Here is an 18,814-nt window from a genome sequence, read left to right on the forward strand (position 1 = left end):
AAAAGCAGGGTACATGAGGGCAGGGTAGATTAGTCATAGCCTTTTTTGTCAAAATTTGATCCTGAGCGAAAGTTTAAAGCAGGTTTTTTGACTTACTCTGGTTACTATTGATGCCGTGTTACATCAAAGTCTGTTAGCGATACAGCTCATTAGCTTGACTAGAAAACATCATTTTGCTCGCAAATAATGAATCATTTTTTTGTGAATTTTTGCATGTAACCATAAAATGTGTCCGGGCGACCAAAATGTTTTGAAACAAATAAAATCAATAATAGCATAATATTTAATGTTCATTTGTTTGAAAAAAAATTGTAAGAGTGTCTTGCTGTGATCAACTGTCAGAGGGGTAGGGGAATTGGTGGGGGGTGAGAGGGGGTTTGAACACCCCCATCTTTTCCACTCCACTCAAATATTCAAAAGTAGTTCTTGGCACAACCTTGCATTTAAAAACTAGTTATAGACAATGTTCCTTTTTTTCTGACGGAGGACCCCCACAGCCACCTTTATAGCAGTCTGCTTCAATGACCACATGCCCTTATGCCCTCCCCATCCTGCATCCACCCTTGACTATTGTCTTGTTTTGAATAAGAATTGGTAGGTTTGATGGAGTGGTGACAAGTTACTATCAAGAGATCTTGCTAATGCTGTTTCATTTCACAATGCCATGTTGTTTAATAACTGTTGAGCAATAATACTGTCTTGTTTGATTTTTGTTTTCAGATATTCTATGTTTTTGACAACTCATCTTTACAAACAATAAAGGACAATTATCACACGAAGAACTGTTATCGATACACAGTGGGTATGTGTTAATTAACTTTATGACATAATTTGTAATCTTATAACATGTGATCTGTTAAATCAAATACTGTACAAAGATATAATGAGATAAGTTAATACTGTACAGAGGTATAGATGAATTAGGAATGTTCGTAGGTATGAAGAATTAAATTAGTACTGTGCAGAGGAATAGATAAATTAATTAAGAATGTACGTAGATATGAAGAATTAAATTAATACTATACAGAGGTATAGATGCATGAATTAAGAATGTACATAGTTATAAAGAATTAAATTAATACTCATGTACAGAGGTATAGATGAATTAAGAATGTACGTAGATATGAAGAATTAAATTAATACTGTACAGAGGTATAAATTAATTAATTAAGAATGTATGTAGGTATGAAGGATTAAGTAAATACTGTACAGAGGAAAAGATGAATTAATTAAGAATGTACGTAGGTATATAGAATTAAATTAATACTGTACAGAGGTATAGATAAATGAATTAAGAATGTAAGTAGATATGAAGAATTAAATTAGTACTGTGCAGAGGAATAGATGAATTAATTAAGAATGTACGTAGATATGAAGAATTAAATTAATACTGTGCAGAGGTATAGATGAATTAATTAAGAATGTATGTAGGTATGAAGGATTAAGTAAATACTGTACAGAGGTATAAATTAATTAATTAAGATGTAAACAGGTTTGAATGAATGAATTAAGTATGTACAAATGTATGAAGAATTACACTAAGAATATACATAGGTATAAATGTAATTAATTATTAAGAATGTACATAGGCATAAAGAATTACATAAAGAATATACTTAGGTATGACGAATTACATTAATACTGGACACTGGTAAAGATGAATTAAAATTAATACTTTAGATACATATGCATTAAATACATATAAATACCGAACATAGTGAATTCCCTCTCTCTAATGATTCTATGCACACATACCTTGCACCTCGGCTTCTGTTGATTTTGAAATAATTTTATATCATCCCTCCTCCTTTATTTGTTTTTATTTTTCTTACATTTTGGTTTTATTGCTATCTTCTATTCCCTAGAAGAGAAGAGCTTGTTATGGTTCAAGTTTCTGGGTGTATTTGGCGGGATCTTCATCGCTTTATATTTGCTTGGGTTGCTCTGGTTTATCTATCACCGTAGCACATCTACGAAAAATAAAGTTCAGAGAAGCGAGCAGAGCATACAGAACGTTTATGACGATCATCCATCCAGGAATACATCTCGGAAAAGGTACCCCGCCCGACTCCCCTTCCCTCTCCCAAACCTCCTACCCAATCCTTCCTTTCCCTCTACACTCTCAAACACATTTTCACTGAGAAAAGGATAACTCTATGTTTAAATATAATCTGTAATTGTTGTGTTGCAAAATGTTGTTGATGAGTTATAAGACCCTGATCCCACCCGCAATCACAATCCCTCTTTTCTACATGACTTCGTTGTTATCCTCATAGGATCTGTTAAAATGCCTCTAAAGATTTGCTCTTTGATTCTAAACCTACAGGTTCCAAGTATACTGGCAGCTTGTGACATGCTCCCAATCACTCCCCCCTTCACCCCCACCCCTCCCCCCTTCACCCCCACCCCTCCCCCCTTCACCCCCACCCCAATAAAAAGGAAAACTCTTTTCAAAAATCACGTTTTGTGATAAAAAGCTATCAAAATACACTAATACCTTCCTACTCACATACTTTGACAATAAGCAAAGAACATTTAAATTTGTGATCCTAATATAATCCCACTGTTGATCCCCATTCAATCCATAGATTAGTTTATATTAGTTTAGCTATTGGTGATGCTATGGCTCCTTCAAATTGATATGGAGAGCAATTTGTTTTCATTTGAATTAAACATTTTTAAGAAGAGATAGACTGACTCAATAGCTGATATGGGTAACAATGTCCCAAATGTTTTAAAACTCTCCTTTTCTCTATATCCCCCCCCCCTCTCCAAAAGAATCCCATTAGCCTGAAAGTTATCACTGTTCAAAATTTTGTAAACCATGTAATATGATGTAATCTAAAATCACGTCTCAAATTGCTCGCTTCCTTATGCAGTAGTGCAACATCAGACCACTTAACCTTGAGTGACTTCCACAAATCTGTGATGTTGGCAGACCACTGGGAGTTTGACCCGATGAGACTGCGATTAGGTACCTCCTTAGGGAAAGGTGCGTTCGGTCAGGTGGTGGAGGGATTTCTGGAAGGTCGCAGTTGCGTTCGGCAGAGCAGCAAGTCTGGCTGGGAATGGGTGCCTCAAGACACCGGTAATAAGGATGTTCTAAAGGTAGCAGTTAAACTCTTGAAAGGTTCGTGCCAGCTTTACTTGCCGCGAAGAAAGAAAGTGTAGTTGCTATCTTCCTACTTCACAAGGAAGCATTATATGCAGTCTTCAAGGGTTATTCCGATATTTGAAGTTCAGTGTTTATTTTACACACATGGTTGTAGCACCTTATGATCAAGACCATATATCCTAATAGAATTTTGTCTCATGGGCATAAATAATAATAATAATTTATTCTTATATAGTGCTTTACATCAAAGAATGATCTCAAAGCACTTCACAAAAACCCATAAAATATTACAACTTAAAATTAAAACAGCTTAAAAATAAAACAGCCTAAAAATATTGCATCCTAAAAATTACAAAATATTAATCAATATCCTAACAATAATTATTAAAGCAATAAAATTCAGAAATTAAAGACGAAAGCAATAAAATATGACAGCTACAATAAAACTTAAATACTAAACTATTACAGCCGAAAATTAGTAACAATTAGACTATCAAAATAAAAATAGAAAAGTAAGCATTGGGAAAGAACAGAGTTTATTCAGTTTAGTATAAATGTCATCATAGCATCGGAGCTGAAAACAGTTGTTGCTTTTTCTTTACAATGCACAAATCATTGGCCTACCAAGGATCATTCGTAAATGTAAAGAAGATGTTTGCATTTTGTAATCTATTTCTGTCCATTTTCTACAAATTTTAACAGCAAAGTTTTGCTCAAAGTTCTGTAGCAAATAGTCCAAGTAATGCGTCCATTTTTGGATGGTTCCCGGAAAGAGAAACCAAAAGCTAAATTGCCAAATTGTGAGCCAAGTTGTGAGGGGGTCTGTGGATCGCAAAGTTGGCAATGACTATAATGCAGATCGCAAAGTTGGTAATTACTGTAATGGTTAGATTCGTCCAACTTTAACAGCAACTTACAGAAACGCTGTACTCAAAGCCGAAGATTTCGTTGGTACAAATCCTTCGGCCAGCGACCGCAGACCATCATTTCTCAAAATGGTTGTCATTACTAAAATCGTAGGGTCTGTACTGTTTGTCAATGTTAGAAAAGACATTCAACAGGTAGAATAAACTAAACAAAGGAATATTAAAATCAGTACTTGGTACTATTAAATGTAAAGTGAATGTTGATAATATTGTGTAGTTAACACGTTTTTTAATGTTAAAATATGTTTTGTCTTAGACATGCATTGGTAACCCTGTATACAATAGTCCTTGTACAATAAGCTATTGTTAATACTATTATGTTGATAGGGGTAATATAAGTTTGCTTTAAAGAAAAACAAAGTGGAAATGTAATCCATAGCGAAAATAAATGCTTGCATGGCAGAAGATTTATGAGAGACACACATATTTTGCTATCTATTCTGAAATAAGGTTCTCATTCGGCTACTCAGAGATGTATATTACCTGCCAAACTTACGCATTATGAGTAGAACCTATCTGACAATCCTTACGCTGTACAGCTAGGTAGGACCTTGTAATGTCATCTGCGAATTAATCAGGTCACACATCTGGAGTGTATGCATGCTTAGTTCTTCATTACTGCCCTCTTTTTGGGAAACATTTCATACTATTGTTTGAATTTATCAAATTGGATGTTAGTTGGCAAGTAATTAAATGATTCCACTAGAGTTAACACCAGTGCTATGGTCGAGTGGATGAACGAGGCAGCACTACAAGCATCAGAATCTCGCTTCTGAGAGGCTGTGGGCTTGATCCCTGACCTGCAAAAGTAAGGTCGGGTGTTCATCAAGGAGATATCCATGGTTTTGCCCATCTGAAAATTGTCTTCCAAATTCTGCATAATCGATAAAGGGTTTAAGAAAACTTTGTAAATTAGATGGCCACCTTATGTGAAGTGTAAGGTAAAAGCCATTCAGCTTAATATCCCACATGCATATAAAGCTACTTAATTATTATTGCTATGATTAGAACTTTTATTTCATGTACAGTAGGTTAAACAATATCCCATTTCTCAATTGGTGTGAACCAAATAATCTTCTTTTACTATGTCTCCCTCCCATGTTCCTTTTGGAGGTTTCTGGTTTGTTTGCTTTGCTGTTTTCTGACATTTCTCACCATGTTATAATATGGATCTGATCTTGTTAAGCTGTTTATTAGTGAGAAACAGACAATTGACAAGTGTCAGTCATAAATCTTTCAAGACATTTTTCTTTGAATGTGTGTCTTGTTTTCCAGATCTGAAAAGCATTAAGAATTGACATTCTTAGTGACATTCAACAGGATACGATGCTGTGTTTTTATCGTTGCTGTAGTTTCGAAGCTAAAACTTCCAGTTTCAGATAAATTCTTGGTTTATAGGATGTTGTTTTGCCAAGTGGAACTGCAATTACACCATCGCATACAAACTCTAGGAATTACTTGCAGCACGTGTTAATATCTTAAAAGTCAAATTACCGTCCGACCATCGTCAGAGTGGTTGTTATGGTGATTTTGCCTTCATGGACCTCTCCGCTCAGATAATGACAAGATAATAAATGACATGATAAAACCTAAGATATATGTAGAATTAATTCGATTGGTCGATGGTTATTATCTTCTCCATTCCTAAACTTATTCTTTGCGAAACATATCAGTCGTGAGTCGGGTTATAATTTCTGTGATGGGAGGGTCCGATTCTGGCTGAAATAGTTAACAATAATACTAAAATCATCTGTGAAGATAGCACGGCAGAGCCAGTTGTCAATTTGAAGCACCCACTTTATATCAGTGAAGGTCATAAAGACAGGTTTAATAATGGACATGATGTTAAAACACAAAATGTTCCACGAAGGTTAAAGCTTGTTTTAGCTGAGATACTTTGCATTCATCAAAGGGGTTCAAGGGTGAAGGGGTGGGAGAGAAAAAATTAGCACACCTTCTTATGCCTGTGGACTTCCCATCTCAAACAGCAGCAAAGTATTCACATTATCCCATTTTGGTGTACATGTTTTCTTTGTATGTGTTCGTAGAGTGCTCCCACTGTAGTCACAAACTCCTCCTCTAGGCATCACATGCAAATCATGTGATCAGCATGTCAGTTAAGGCAGTCAGTTAAATGAGAGCCACGATTTCTTGACAACTTAAAAACAATGTGCAATTGTAGTTTCAGACTGATGATCTTCATCAATCGCTTTTGTTTTCCTCTTGTTTTACTTTTGTTTTGACAGATTTTGCATCTGATGCCCAAAAGCAGGAATTCCTGCAGGAGATTCAGATGATGAAACACTTAGGCTACCATCCTAACGTAGTCTGCCTGATAGGGTGCTGTACAGTCATGGACCCTGTGTGTTTGGTGGTAGAAACATGCCCTCAAGGTGACCTTAAAAAGTATCTCCTTACCAGTAGAAGTAAGGTATGTTCGATACATGTGAACGGCAGACAGCCATTAGGAATGTAAATTCCCCTATCAATCCTCCTCCCCCCCCCCTCCCACCCCATTCCTTCCCCCTTGATTACTCTGGTTTCAGCCAAAAGGCCCTGATAAAAACTCCACTGACATCATCATGGCCTTAGTTACTGATGCAAAGGAACTCTTTTATAAGTTCCGGTACTCTTTCTATGACAACCCTGCCAATTTTCTCTCACATTTATGAAATGACAACAAATATTTTCACATTGACGGTGATCTGTAGAAATGATTTATACAACTATTAAAAGTTTTCAAAGGAGAATGCCTCGTCACATATAACTAAACGTGACTAAAGCTGCATGCTCCAGTTTCAACAAATGCAACCAATCACTGCAAACAATTCAGCATGTGACCTAATCAAGCACCGGTAGTTAATAGAAAACGGTGGTTTTGTGCACTCATTGGTCTTGTAGTTTTGCGAATGTCAGTTATAATAATTTCTAGACTTGACGACTGCCTTCAAGTTGATCGAGTCAAGCTCCGATTCATTCCGATTCAGTTCAGCTGATACAAATCCCTAAGCTGTCATTTAAATTGTCAGTCCTATACTACTCTTGTGACCGGTTTGATGTCGCATACCCCAGAGTCCATCCAAGGCTTGATATTCTGAATTGTTTGTGAGATCACTTGAGAAGGTATTAAGTATGTCAGGGTCTTCTTTCCACCTGCAAGTTATTCACCCCAGTGTGTCTGTTTTATCCTTATCGTTTAAAACAGCCGCAATGCACACCACGGTCCAGATATGAATTTGGGAAACATATTGTATAACTTCCGTTTGAAGTGTTACTGTAGTTAATCCATTGCTGCAAGCAATAACTGTTTTACATACAACTGATTAAATGATCAAATCAAATTTGTTGGGGGGTTAGACTGGAAAAATCTCTTCAGGGTATTGATCTAGGGTAATTCCTTGTTGTTTTTTTTGTGATCGTGTTTTATGTAGCAGCTATTTTCAGATACAAATCTCAATGAAAATGTAAATAATTTTGATGTTTTACCAGATAATCTTTCGGTGCCAATCGTATTTAAATTTTCTTTCTATATCTCGGTAAATATCTACGAGGAAGAGATGGGCTTTTAAAACGAAAGAAAACATAATTGCTACTAGGATGTAGTTTTGACTTGAAGATGCATGCCAGTTTCCAGCAATTATTTTCAGCAATCAAACTTCAGCCATCAGTCTTTATTCCTTTAAGTGTAATTTCACTGTCAGTAGTGCAGCTTGCATCAGGAATTGAGCAATTTAGCCGACCAACATCGACATCAAGATATAGACAGTAACAAGACTTGTATGATCATTTATAGCATGCATATTTTGAACTCATTCTGTCTCTTACTGTACAAAAATAAAACAAAACTGTTAGCAACTACTAAAGAGCCTGTGTAAGAGAACACAGACAGGTTAATGACCTGTGCTCATTAACCTGTCTGTATTCTGTGCATGTATTTGTCCCTTTTGTTACTGTTACTTGTCATTCAGCCTCTGAAGAAGATCCTGCTAGGATCGAAACGTCAGGCACTCTTACTTTTACACATCTTTCTGTAAAATCCGACAAAGCGACTCCCTATAAAATCATGGTACAGTCCCCATTGATATGTGCTATAATAGACAGCTGCCATACAAAAAGACAAATATCTGGACAATTTGTCCTGACTTTTCTTCAGTTAATGATACAGAGCTTGTTTCATGCTGCTTTTGCAAATGATCACATTGAATAAGAAAAACAATCTTTTTCTACTTGAAAACCTGTTTTGTTTTTCAGCAGGAAAACCTTGGTTAATAAATTACACGTTTCCTGTTAACTGTTCAAAATGTGTTCATTTACACAAACTGTGGCACCGCTAATTAAAACTTTATTATGGGGTGGCCTTGATCACATCCAAAAGACTGCTGGGTATGTATGGTCACAAAACCCATTACCAGCAGCAACCAACTAATTATGTACTCACTGTCAATTAATTAAGAAAATGTTAATTAAAACAATAAATCGTTTTGTAATTACAATCAAATTGTGACAAGTTAATATGCTGCAGGTTGTTAATAATAATAAATTTATTACAACCACATTTGTTCCAAACAGACCATCTTGGAGAGACACTTTTGATGGATTGTTTTTTTTTGGGGGGGGGGGTGGAGGGGGGTCAGGGATTCTTACTTCAATTTTCTGCAGTAAGAATTTGTATAAGAACTTGTTCTGACAGGCTTGTTTGCTCAGTAGAAAACAGCACAACCATACCAGTCCTAGTTTGTAAACCCCATTAGCACTAGATCAGTTTAATTATCTTGTAGGACTGAATCAACAGGTTACTTAAAGTGTCAAGAAGCTATCGAGCACTCTTTTGAAGAATTCAGGGTTCTATGATTGGTGCTTACAGAAACCACTTCTTCATGGTGGAGTAAATTTTGTTGGTATAATTCTTTTCACAGACTTGACACACTGACACTCTCTCACTGTGTTATGCATGTATGTATTGACTGCCGAATAAAGGGTTTGACAAACTGCTTAATTGTCTTTAATTAAATCACCAAATCTTAATTAGCCCACAATTCAAGATTATCATGGTTGGTGGTTCAGCTGGAATAAATTAATCCAAAGATTATCTTAAGATGAGATTAATGCAAGCCCTAATTTTTATTTTTAAATTAGGTCTATGTAATTCTTTAAGCAGCTCTACACATGGTTGTGCTAATTTATACTTAGCTTGATGAGGGGTGGGCTGGTGGGTGAGGGGGGGGGGTAAGTCTTCCCCGGTTGAATGTAAAAAATTCCCAAACTGAACCTTTTTCAGCAACAACCCATGTCATATCTTTTTCAACAGATATTAGCAAGACTGAAAGAGGAGAATTTAGAAATTGATGACCTTTTGACCTCTGCAGATTTATTATCATTTGCTAGACAAATTACAATGGGCATGGTGAGTTTTTAATTATATTCTCCCTGTTTTGGGGGTTTTGTTTCTTGTCCTAAAATGTTTTGCACTATGCTTTTATGTCGTATGAAGCTAATATATATTTTATACATTTTTTTTTCATTTACTTATGATATTAGTATGACATTATGCAAATACAGTAACTGGAGATATGAAATAGAACAGAAAAAAAGTAGAAAAGTGCAATATCGAGTTATAGTATTGTTACAATATTTCATACAAATAAATGACTGGATTCATGGAATTATTGGAATAACACAACTTATTTCCTAGAGACATAATAGGACAGGAGGGGTGGGGGGGGGGCTTCTGATCAAGTGCCTTGGCATTCATGGAGGGCTTGAATCGATAAGTTTGTCCGTCCAATCCTGGAATAGGATTTGACACCCCTGGTAGTCCTAATGAGATATCAACCAATTGTGAGGGTCACATTCTCGATGAATTTGAATTCTGATGTAATGGCACTTTTGTTTGTTGCTGGTAAAAGTTCACTGACCTTGCATTAAATTTCATTTTACTTTTGCAGGAATACTTATCTCAAAAAGGTTATGTACACAGAGACTTGGCGGCAAGGAATGTTCTGGTGTCCGATAATAAAAGTTTGAAAATAGCTGACTTTGGTCTCACCAGATATATCTATGAAGAAAGACAGTACGTAGGTAAAAAAGGGGCAAGAATACCAGTTAAGTGGATGTCAATAGAGGCCATTATTGATGGAGTTTACACAACAGAAAGTGATGTGTAAGTTTATAGTTCAGAGACTTGATTTACCCTGAAAGACTAGGGCTGGGCAAGCTCAGTGAAAATTAAGTATATTTAATGTAAATATATAAAACTATATGTAAAGATATATGTGGATATGTATGTTAATCACTGTATGTAAATATAAATATACGTAAATATTTAATTAAGTATAAATTAAGTATATGTACTATCTATATAATCTTGTTTGTCTTGTCCTGTGACAACTTTGTAGTCCGGATGGGACACAGAAGAAGCATTAACAATATCAATTTCAAAACAAAAGACGTTAACAAGAATGGAACCAGCTTTATTTTTCTTCCCCATTTATCTGATTACAGAGTCATTTCAACCTTCTATTGTTTCTTGTTTTCTTGTATATCAGATGGTCATTCGGAGTCATTCTTTATGAAATAATAACTTTGGGAGGTGAACCTTACCCTGGTATTGTCAACAGAGATTTACCAAAGATGCTGTGTAGTGGATTCAGAATGGAGAGGCCTGAACAGTGCCCAGATGATTGGTGAGTTAATAACCAAATCTGATGTTAACAAGATTGTCATTCAAATGGAGCATAAAGGAACAAACACAAGAAAACAAACAACAATGATATAGAATGGAAGAATGAAATGGAATGGAATGAAACACTGAAATAAGATAAAATAAATGAAACATATGAAATATACAGAAACAAATGAAACATAATGAAACAATCACAAAAGAATGTAACAATGAAACAGAATGGAAGAATGGAATGGAATGCAACAATGAAAAAAGATAAAATAAATGAAACATGAAATGTACAGAAACAAATGAAACATAATGAAACAATCACAAAAGAATACAACAATGAAATAGAATGGAAGAATGGAATGGAATGAAACAATGAAAAAAGATAAAATAAATGGAACATGAAATGTACAGAAACAAATGAAACATAATGAAACAATCACAAAAGAATACAATAGTGAAACAGAATGAAAAAATGGAATGAAACCATGAAATATGATAAAACAAATGAAACATGAAATATACAGAAACAAATGGAACATAATGAAACAATCACAAAAGAATACAGCAATGAAACAGAATGAAAGAATGGAATGGAATGAAACAATGAAATAAGATAAAACAAATGAAACATGAAATATACAGAAACAAATGGAACATAATGAAACAATCATAAAAGAATGTAATAATGAAACAGAATGAGAGAATTGAATGGAATGGAATGAAACAATGAAATAAGATAAAACAAATGAAACATGAAATATACAGAAACAAATGGAACATAATGAAACAATCACAAAAGAATACAATAGTGAAACAGAATGAAAAAATGGAATGAAACCATGAAATAGGATAAAACAAATGAAATATACAGAAACAAATGGAACATAATGAAACAATCACAAAAGAATACAGCAATGATACAGAATGAAAGAATGGAATGGAATGAAACAATGAAATAAGATAAAACAAATGAAACATGAAATATACAGAAACAAATGGAACATAATGAAACAATCATAAAAGAATGTAATAATGAAACAGAATGAGAGAATTGAATGGAATGGAATGAAACAATGAAATAAGATAAAACAAATGAAACATGAAATATACAGAAACAAATGGAACATAATGAAACAATCACAAAAGAATACAGCAATGAAACAGAATGAAAGAATGGAATGGAATGGAATGAAACAATGAAAAAAGATAAAGCAAATAAAACATATGAAATGTACAGAAACAAATGGAACATAATGAAACATTCACAAAAGAATACAATAGTGAAACAAAATGAGAGAATGGAATGGAATGGAATGAAACAATGAAATACTGATAAATCAAATGAAACATATGAAATGTACAGAAACAAATGGAATATAATGAAACAATCACAAAAGAATGAAACAATGAAACAGAATGAGAGAATGGAATGGAATGAAACCATGAAATAAGATAAAATGAATGAAATGAAATGTAAAAAAACAAATGGACAATTACAAAAGAATACAAAACTGAAACAGAATGAAAGAATGGAATGGAATGGAATGAAACAATGAAATAAGATAAATCAAATGAAACATATGAAATGTACAGAAACAATGGAACATAATGAAACATTCACAAAAGAATGTAACAATGAAACAGAATGAGAGAATGGAATGGAATGAAACCATGAAATAAGATAAAATGAATGAAATGTAAAAAAACAAATGGAACATAATGAGACAATTACAAAAGAATACAACAATGAAACAGAATGAAAGAATGGAATGGAATGAAACAATGAAATAAGATAAATCAAATGAAACATATGGAATGTACAGAAACAATGGAACATAATGAAACAATCACAAAAGAATACAATAGTGAAACAGAATGAAAAAAATGGAATGGAATGAAACCATGAAATAGGATAAACAAATGAAACAAATGAAGTGTAAAGAAACATAATGAAACAAAATAGAGAGAATACAACAATGAAACAGAATGAGAGAATGGAATGAATGAAACAATAAAATAAGATAAAACAGAGTGAAGCAATTATAGGAGCAGTATGAAATGAAATGAGACAGTTTGAAACCATGAATCTGAATGAAAAAATAATGAAACGGAATAAAAACTATTAAAACAGAATAAAACAAATGAAACCATAAAACAATAAATCAGAATGAACAGATGCATTGTTTGCACACTGCTTTCAGATTTGCATACAATAGGTTTAGTTTGTATTGCCAGGCTGGCAGGTCTATATATATGTCAGTTTGATTTTTCATGAAAAGAAGAGTAAAACGTTGTTGCAAGCCTGCAAAGCTAGGATCATTCTTCAGTCTTTTTTTCTCCCATTCATTTTTTCATTTTTTCTTTTGGTATTACCTTATTTAAGTCATCTCAACACTGTCATTGGTAGCGCCCAATGTAAAAAATATTCCCAAATTGTCCTTTGTTTTGGTACCTTTCTCATTACACTTTACACATTTGCATTATAACAAAGAATAGTATTTTTACCTTTGTGTTGTTAACTAGACTGTATCATAATAGGTAATGAAATGGAGCCATTGTTGGTAAAGATATATCTAGGGAAGTTGCCCAGAGCTTCATATGTAAAATACAGATGTGCTCATCATTAGCTCATTGTACAAGTTAGATACATAGGAGCCAGCTCAAAGTCTTTAAGTGTGACACAGTTTAAACCACGCTGCAATAGGTTTTGCCCGATGTGTTACAATGTGTACTTCAGACTCACGTTATTGATGGTTTGGTGCCATGTACTCTCATATTCCTTCTGTATAGTTTTTCTTTTCGGCCGTTCAGTGATAACACATGACATATCATACAACACAATCACGTAAACATAGGCCAACAACGTGCCCAAATTTTTCCTGAAAACAATTCTTCTTCTTGGAGGAGTGAATAAGCTGGGGGGGGGGGGGGGGGTAGGGGTGGAATGAAGACCTTCCTGAATAATTTTTTTATCTGTAATAATTCCTGAGCTGAGTTGGACTCATCCATTTGGATTTCTTCCCTCTCATCCATTGTTCTGTATTCTCTCCAAACCACTCAGTCCTTGAGAAAGCTGAAGTGAATCGTAGTCATTATTACTTGAGAGGGCAAAAGTATTTGGCTATTTTGTTTGTCATAATGATTCATCATTATCATCCTGCTCAAGTCTCTCTTAAAGTATGCTCAGGGTTAAAAGTCCAATACCTGCATATTTCAGAATTTCAAAGAAATCTACAGTAGGCTAATCATCTTGACTGCTATAACAACATATTTGAGTATTAAAATTCTAATGGTACAGGGCAATTTTAGGGGTACTTGACCATTCCAGACATGTGCAATTGTGTCTGTATTGGTCAATCGGCTGTAGAGGGAGAAAGTGACACATAAACCAAACCCCTCCCCCTGACCCCAATACTAAGTTTGAATGGGACTGTGTAGAACTTACATACCACCTGAACTTTGAGGGTTACCAGTCAGTGTTATCGTCTCTATATTTCCCCGATCGCTAGGTACACCATGATGCTGGACTGCTGGCATGAGACACCTAAACAAAGACCAAACTTTTCCAAACTGAGGCTTCAACTTGAAGCCATGCTGGAGGAGAGCACACCTTACCTGAGCCTTTACCCAAGCCAAGCGCACATCTTCCACTGTCTGGACGACATCCGCGAAGAGAGCGACGAAGTGGACTCTGCGAGCGAGGCAGAACCGATGCTGGACGATAGTGACAAGGTCGTCGAAACTAGCAGACAGCAAACACCTTCCACGCTGAATTTAAGCCGGTCCGGGTTGACATTTGATAGTCCCGATGAAAAAGACGAGAGCGATTCTGTCATCGAGGGAGACGTAGAAGAGGATAACCACCCGAGGAAAGAATTAAATGGTTCGGTGGAGTACGTTAACACCGGAAGACAAATCTCGACTGAGTCTAACAACAGGGATGAGCTGATATTGTCACTCTTATCCAGCCCAGATAGCTGTGATTCTGGAGTAGCTGTTGACAATAAGTTCCTGTACGACTCCAAAGGACAGCCCATAGAATATGATGGTGTGGAGCAAATGGTTTAGGCTTTGCATCGTTCACGAAGTGACATCCCGCCCAACGTTTAATATATGAGAACTCCTAAGGGTCAGTGTGGGAGACAGGAGAGTTATTGAGGGGGTTAAATCTGTCTTGCTGCCCCCAACGAAAGCTTGAGGCCTACACAGCCTGCAGTGGCTGTCATTATTTCTGTACATTTCATTTTGGGAATACTGTAGATTATCAGGCTACTGTATGATTGTAAAACTCATGAACTATCAAAAAACGATGGTGATTAGCAAAGTAATTTAGGGTTCCTTTCTATGAACCGATTAACAGAGATGGCATTTTATTATATTAACCATACTACACTTATCCATCCATATCAGCAGTTGATAAATTGCCTTGTGTTGTATTCCACAAAGTAGGGTTACCAAAATTTCTTTTTGGTTGAAAAGTGGGACAATGCATCCTGGGGAAGTGGTCTAATGGGGAGGGGATACCCCTCTCCACATTACCAAATAACCAACATAAGAGTTATTAGGCCACCTGTTGCAACTATGTAGCCCCACGTAAGACAGTTTTTCGCCAAGCTTGTGGGGCTAACATGACATGCGGCCATCAATCATGTGTTTTGTATTGAAAATGATTATATCATGCTTGCAAAATGGTCACATATGCTCATATAGGGATGCGTACTAAATGTGTCCTATTGATAGTTTATATAACATGAAGCAATGATTTTTTTTCGGATCATCACAAACACCTTAGAAATGTTGACAAGTTAGTTTGACGCCAGGACAAACATATTTTGTGCTGGCCCTTTGAGAGAAAAAAAATTCTGTCCAGTTTTTTATATAAGTTGAATTGAGTAAAGTTTCACTCATCGTATCTTCAGTTTCTTTTGAAACAATGAAAAATTATGAAAGCATGCATTTTTTTCCCGTTTTTTTCTTTGGAAAGATATTTCAAGAACTGTTTTCTTTCTTCCCATTTATATAAAATATATGCCCACCCCTAACTTCTGTAATAAGCTGTTTCTTCTGTAACCCACAAAGAGAATAAAACTTGACAATATTTGTCATATACGGGTTATGTTTCAGACATTTCATTGAGCTCCATTCATGAAAGGGGTTAACATCCATGATAGTAGTGCAGAAACTTATTCTCCATCTTGTTTCTTGCTTTTTTAGGTTAATTATTTATCAGTTTGTTCTATTTATCTGTTTTTCATAGTAACCGAGTTAGTCGTTTTAAGCCTCGACATTCCAAGGTAATTTGTTAATATTTGGTGGATTTATTTCCTTTTTTTGTTCTATATTCTGTAGATATTGAAATGATTAATTTTTGGATAAATATTTCTAAATTTAACAAGTTTTAAGTTTTATACATCGTCGTAGCTGCGTGTAGTATGATGTTATTTCCGTCAGCAAAGAAATCTGTTGTGATTTACAAAATTTGTGATAAATGAGTACTTTTTTCCATTTATATAGTTGAAACAATTCTCTCTGTACTTTGTTTCCTGGTCACTATCACTTTGGGCTAATTAGTTTGTGTCTAAAAAACAATTATCTTACTGTCACTAGTAAGCAGCAGAGCCCACCCATGTGGGGTCCATTGGTGAGTGCAGGGACCCTGGCAGGTCCAGAGTTTCTGTGTGGCCCAAGGGAGAAACAAATGCACAGAAGCTCTGCCATTTTGTTCAGAAGGCTACACCAAAGAAATCTTAGCCATGCTTACTGTTGGAAATTCATATTTTTTTTGGTCTTTCCATAACAGTTTCTGGCCCTACATGTCCGCCCCCCCCCCCTCCTCTCCCACACTACCATTCCATATGCATTCCTGTACATTATATGGTTTTTGTCCAGGTTGCATAATTCCATTTCTGGCTCAAAAGAAAAGAGTTTTTCGTCAGGGTTTCACCTGTCGATCTTCCATCTATAGATATGTTGCCCTCTCAAAACTCTGTACTCATTCATTCTTGTAAATTTAAGTTTTCTATCATTCCTGTTGATGTCCCCATCATTGGGACATTGTAAAACTCATGGTCACAACCTAAATGGTGTGTGCTGTCACAGTTATTCCATCACATTAATTGTGGAGCCAACTAATTGTAAAAGAGCAAAAGGAGTCAATTTAATGCTTGTTAAAAGATGATCAATTCAGAATTGTGAATTCTAGTATGATTGCTAATGGAATCTGAACATTCGTTTCCTTTCATCTTGCTTATTAATAGCATCCATATTCTTTCTAATGTTACATATTTCGTATCTATTTGTTTATATTAATATGAGCAATCCTTGCACAGAAATGAAACTATATATATATATATCTTTATATATATATATATATATATAGTAACACTAATTTACCAGCTACAGTAAGCAATCACGTGACTGAACACACATAGTATCAGAAAACAGCCAAGTCATAATAGAGTAGTCTCGATTATCTAAATGAAAATGTCGAGAACACTTTTCCCTTTCAGACAGATTATTGGCTTGGTATAAGTATTTGCTACAACCAGTCTGAAACGTTGTAGTTTGTTTCTAATATCAAGTGCAAGGGGTCCTCAATCAGGGGTCCTCAATTATATAATCCCGAGTTCGAGTCACTTCATGATTAATATATGTCGTCCATTTACAGATTTGTTGACAATTCATAATCATGGACGTCAAATATGAATCTAAGAGACTGACTTCGGTCAGCCGTTGCGGCTTTGATAAGCCAATGATGGCTTCTTCTCGAGTTCCTGCTTGCAGGAGGATTTAATATACATACAGGTATTGGAATAAAGACTCGCCGACAGAATTTTTAAGTGCGGCAATGATTTGCGACTTAAAACAATGAAATGATACTTGTAAAATCAATATTTCTGGATGATCTACTGTACCATCTCTCCATAACTTCCCTGTGTATCTGTAAACATTCACAAACATGGGATTTTATTTCGCCAGTGTTGGATTTTATAATTGTGTCATTCTGCCCAAGCTACGTTATTATTACACATGTACGGATATGCCTCCTTAATGTTTATTTATTTTATTTTATTCAACTTGATTTAATTGAGGGTGACTCGGTAAGCCAGAGCTATTCTTTACAGCTATTGAAGGAAACTGCATGATCATTCCAACCATACAAATCCTCGTGGTCAGTTGCAATTGATCACGATTTACTACAAGTACAAGAATAGTTGTATCCCAAAACTATTTGACTGTTTCACTAACCAACTTTTTTTTCAAACTTTTAAGTTTTGGCTCAACTCCAATATTCCAGCTAGAGTTTTGTGGACTAACGAAGCAGATTATACTTTCCGATTACTTTTATTTTTAATTGAATGGATGAGAATGATAACCCGCAGATTAAGAAGTAATCGTAATGCTACTAAACCAGCTTTCATTCACATAGGCATTAATGATATATAAATGGCCTATACATGGAAAATACACACTGCAACAGTAGCCTATTACAACAAGTCTTAGTATAGCTAATTGGGTGTTTTCTGTTTAGATATGGTTTCGTCTATTAATTTTGTATGTCAATTATTAAGAGTTCTTAAAAGAAAACAATATGTTTAAGTTTATATTAAGAAAGAGATATCTATATTTTCCGTGAAGATTGTTCATAGCTGTACATAAAGGGAACTTTAAAGTTTTGAGGTTACAGTGCACATTTTGATCATCCTTGTTGATTCATTTGGGATAGAAGGGGGGGGGGGGGAATTGTGTCACAAATGTCTCCTTTGTCCTATTTTCTCTGGATATGATGTGCAATGATATTGTACTTGTTATAATAAATGTGGTGTTTTGGTTTCTTCCTCTTCAAAAATGTGGGAAATAAAGATAGAATTGTACGTGTCAGTTAGGTTTTGTTTTTCATGTTTAAATGTTTCTTGTCCACATTTGCTCATTGAGCATGTTATTCAATGTTTCACCCTTCAATACCACCTTGCTTGTAGTTCTACTTCCAGAAGTGGATTCAATAAGGGGGGGGGGGGGTAATTAGGGGGTGGACCAATTTGGCCGGTGGGATATGTGACTATAAAAGTTTCAAACAAAATGGATCCTCCGTGCACTCTG

At 35.2% G+C, this 18,814-nt stretch overlaps 1 protein-coding gene across 15 annotated transcripts in view; it reads left to right on the plus strand.

The window, feature by feature from the left end:
* The window catches only part of LOC139971570 (fibroblast growth factor receptor-like), a 189,551-nt gene extending 170,956 nt beyond the window's left edge, over positions 1–18,595 (plus strand). For all 15 annotated transcript variants that reach the window (XM_071978161.1, XM_071978166.1, XM_071978162.1 and 12 more), the window contains 8 exons: positions 721–802; positions 1,866–2,055; positions 2,880–3,130; positions 6,288–6,472; positions 9,350–9,445; positions 9,987–10,201; positions 10,587–10,724; positions 14,224–18,595. In XM_071978161.1, coding sequence (XP_071834262.1) covers positions 721–802; positions 1,866–2,055; positions 2,880–3,130; positions 6,288–6,472; positions 9,350–9,445; positions 9,987–10,201; positions 10,587–10,724; positions 14,224–14,782 — 1,716 coding nt within the window. In that variant the 3' untranslated portion in view covers positions 14,783–18,595. The remainder of the gene's footprint in view (positions 1–720; positions 803–1,865; positions 2,056–2,879; positions 3,131–6,287; positions 6,473–9,349; positions 9,446–9,986; positions 10,202–10,586; positions 10,725–14,223) is intronic.
* The last annotated feature ends 219 nt before the right edge of the window (positions 18,596–18,814 follow it).

The sequence above is a fragment of the Apostichopus japonicus genome, chromosome 8 (assembly GCF_037975245.1).
Source record: "Apostichopus japonicus isolate 1M-3 chromosome 8, ASM3797524v1, whole genome shotgun sequence".
Lineage (NCBI taxonomy): Eukaryota > Metazoa > Echinodermata > Holothuroidea > Aspidochirotida > Stichopodidae > Apostichopus > Apostichopus japonicus.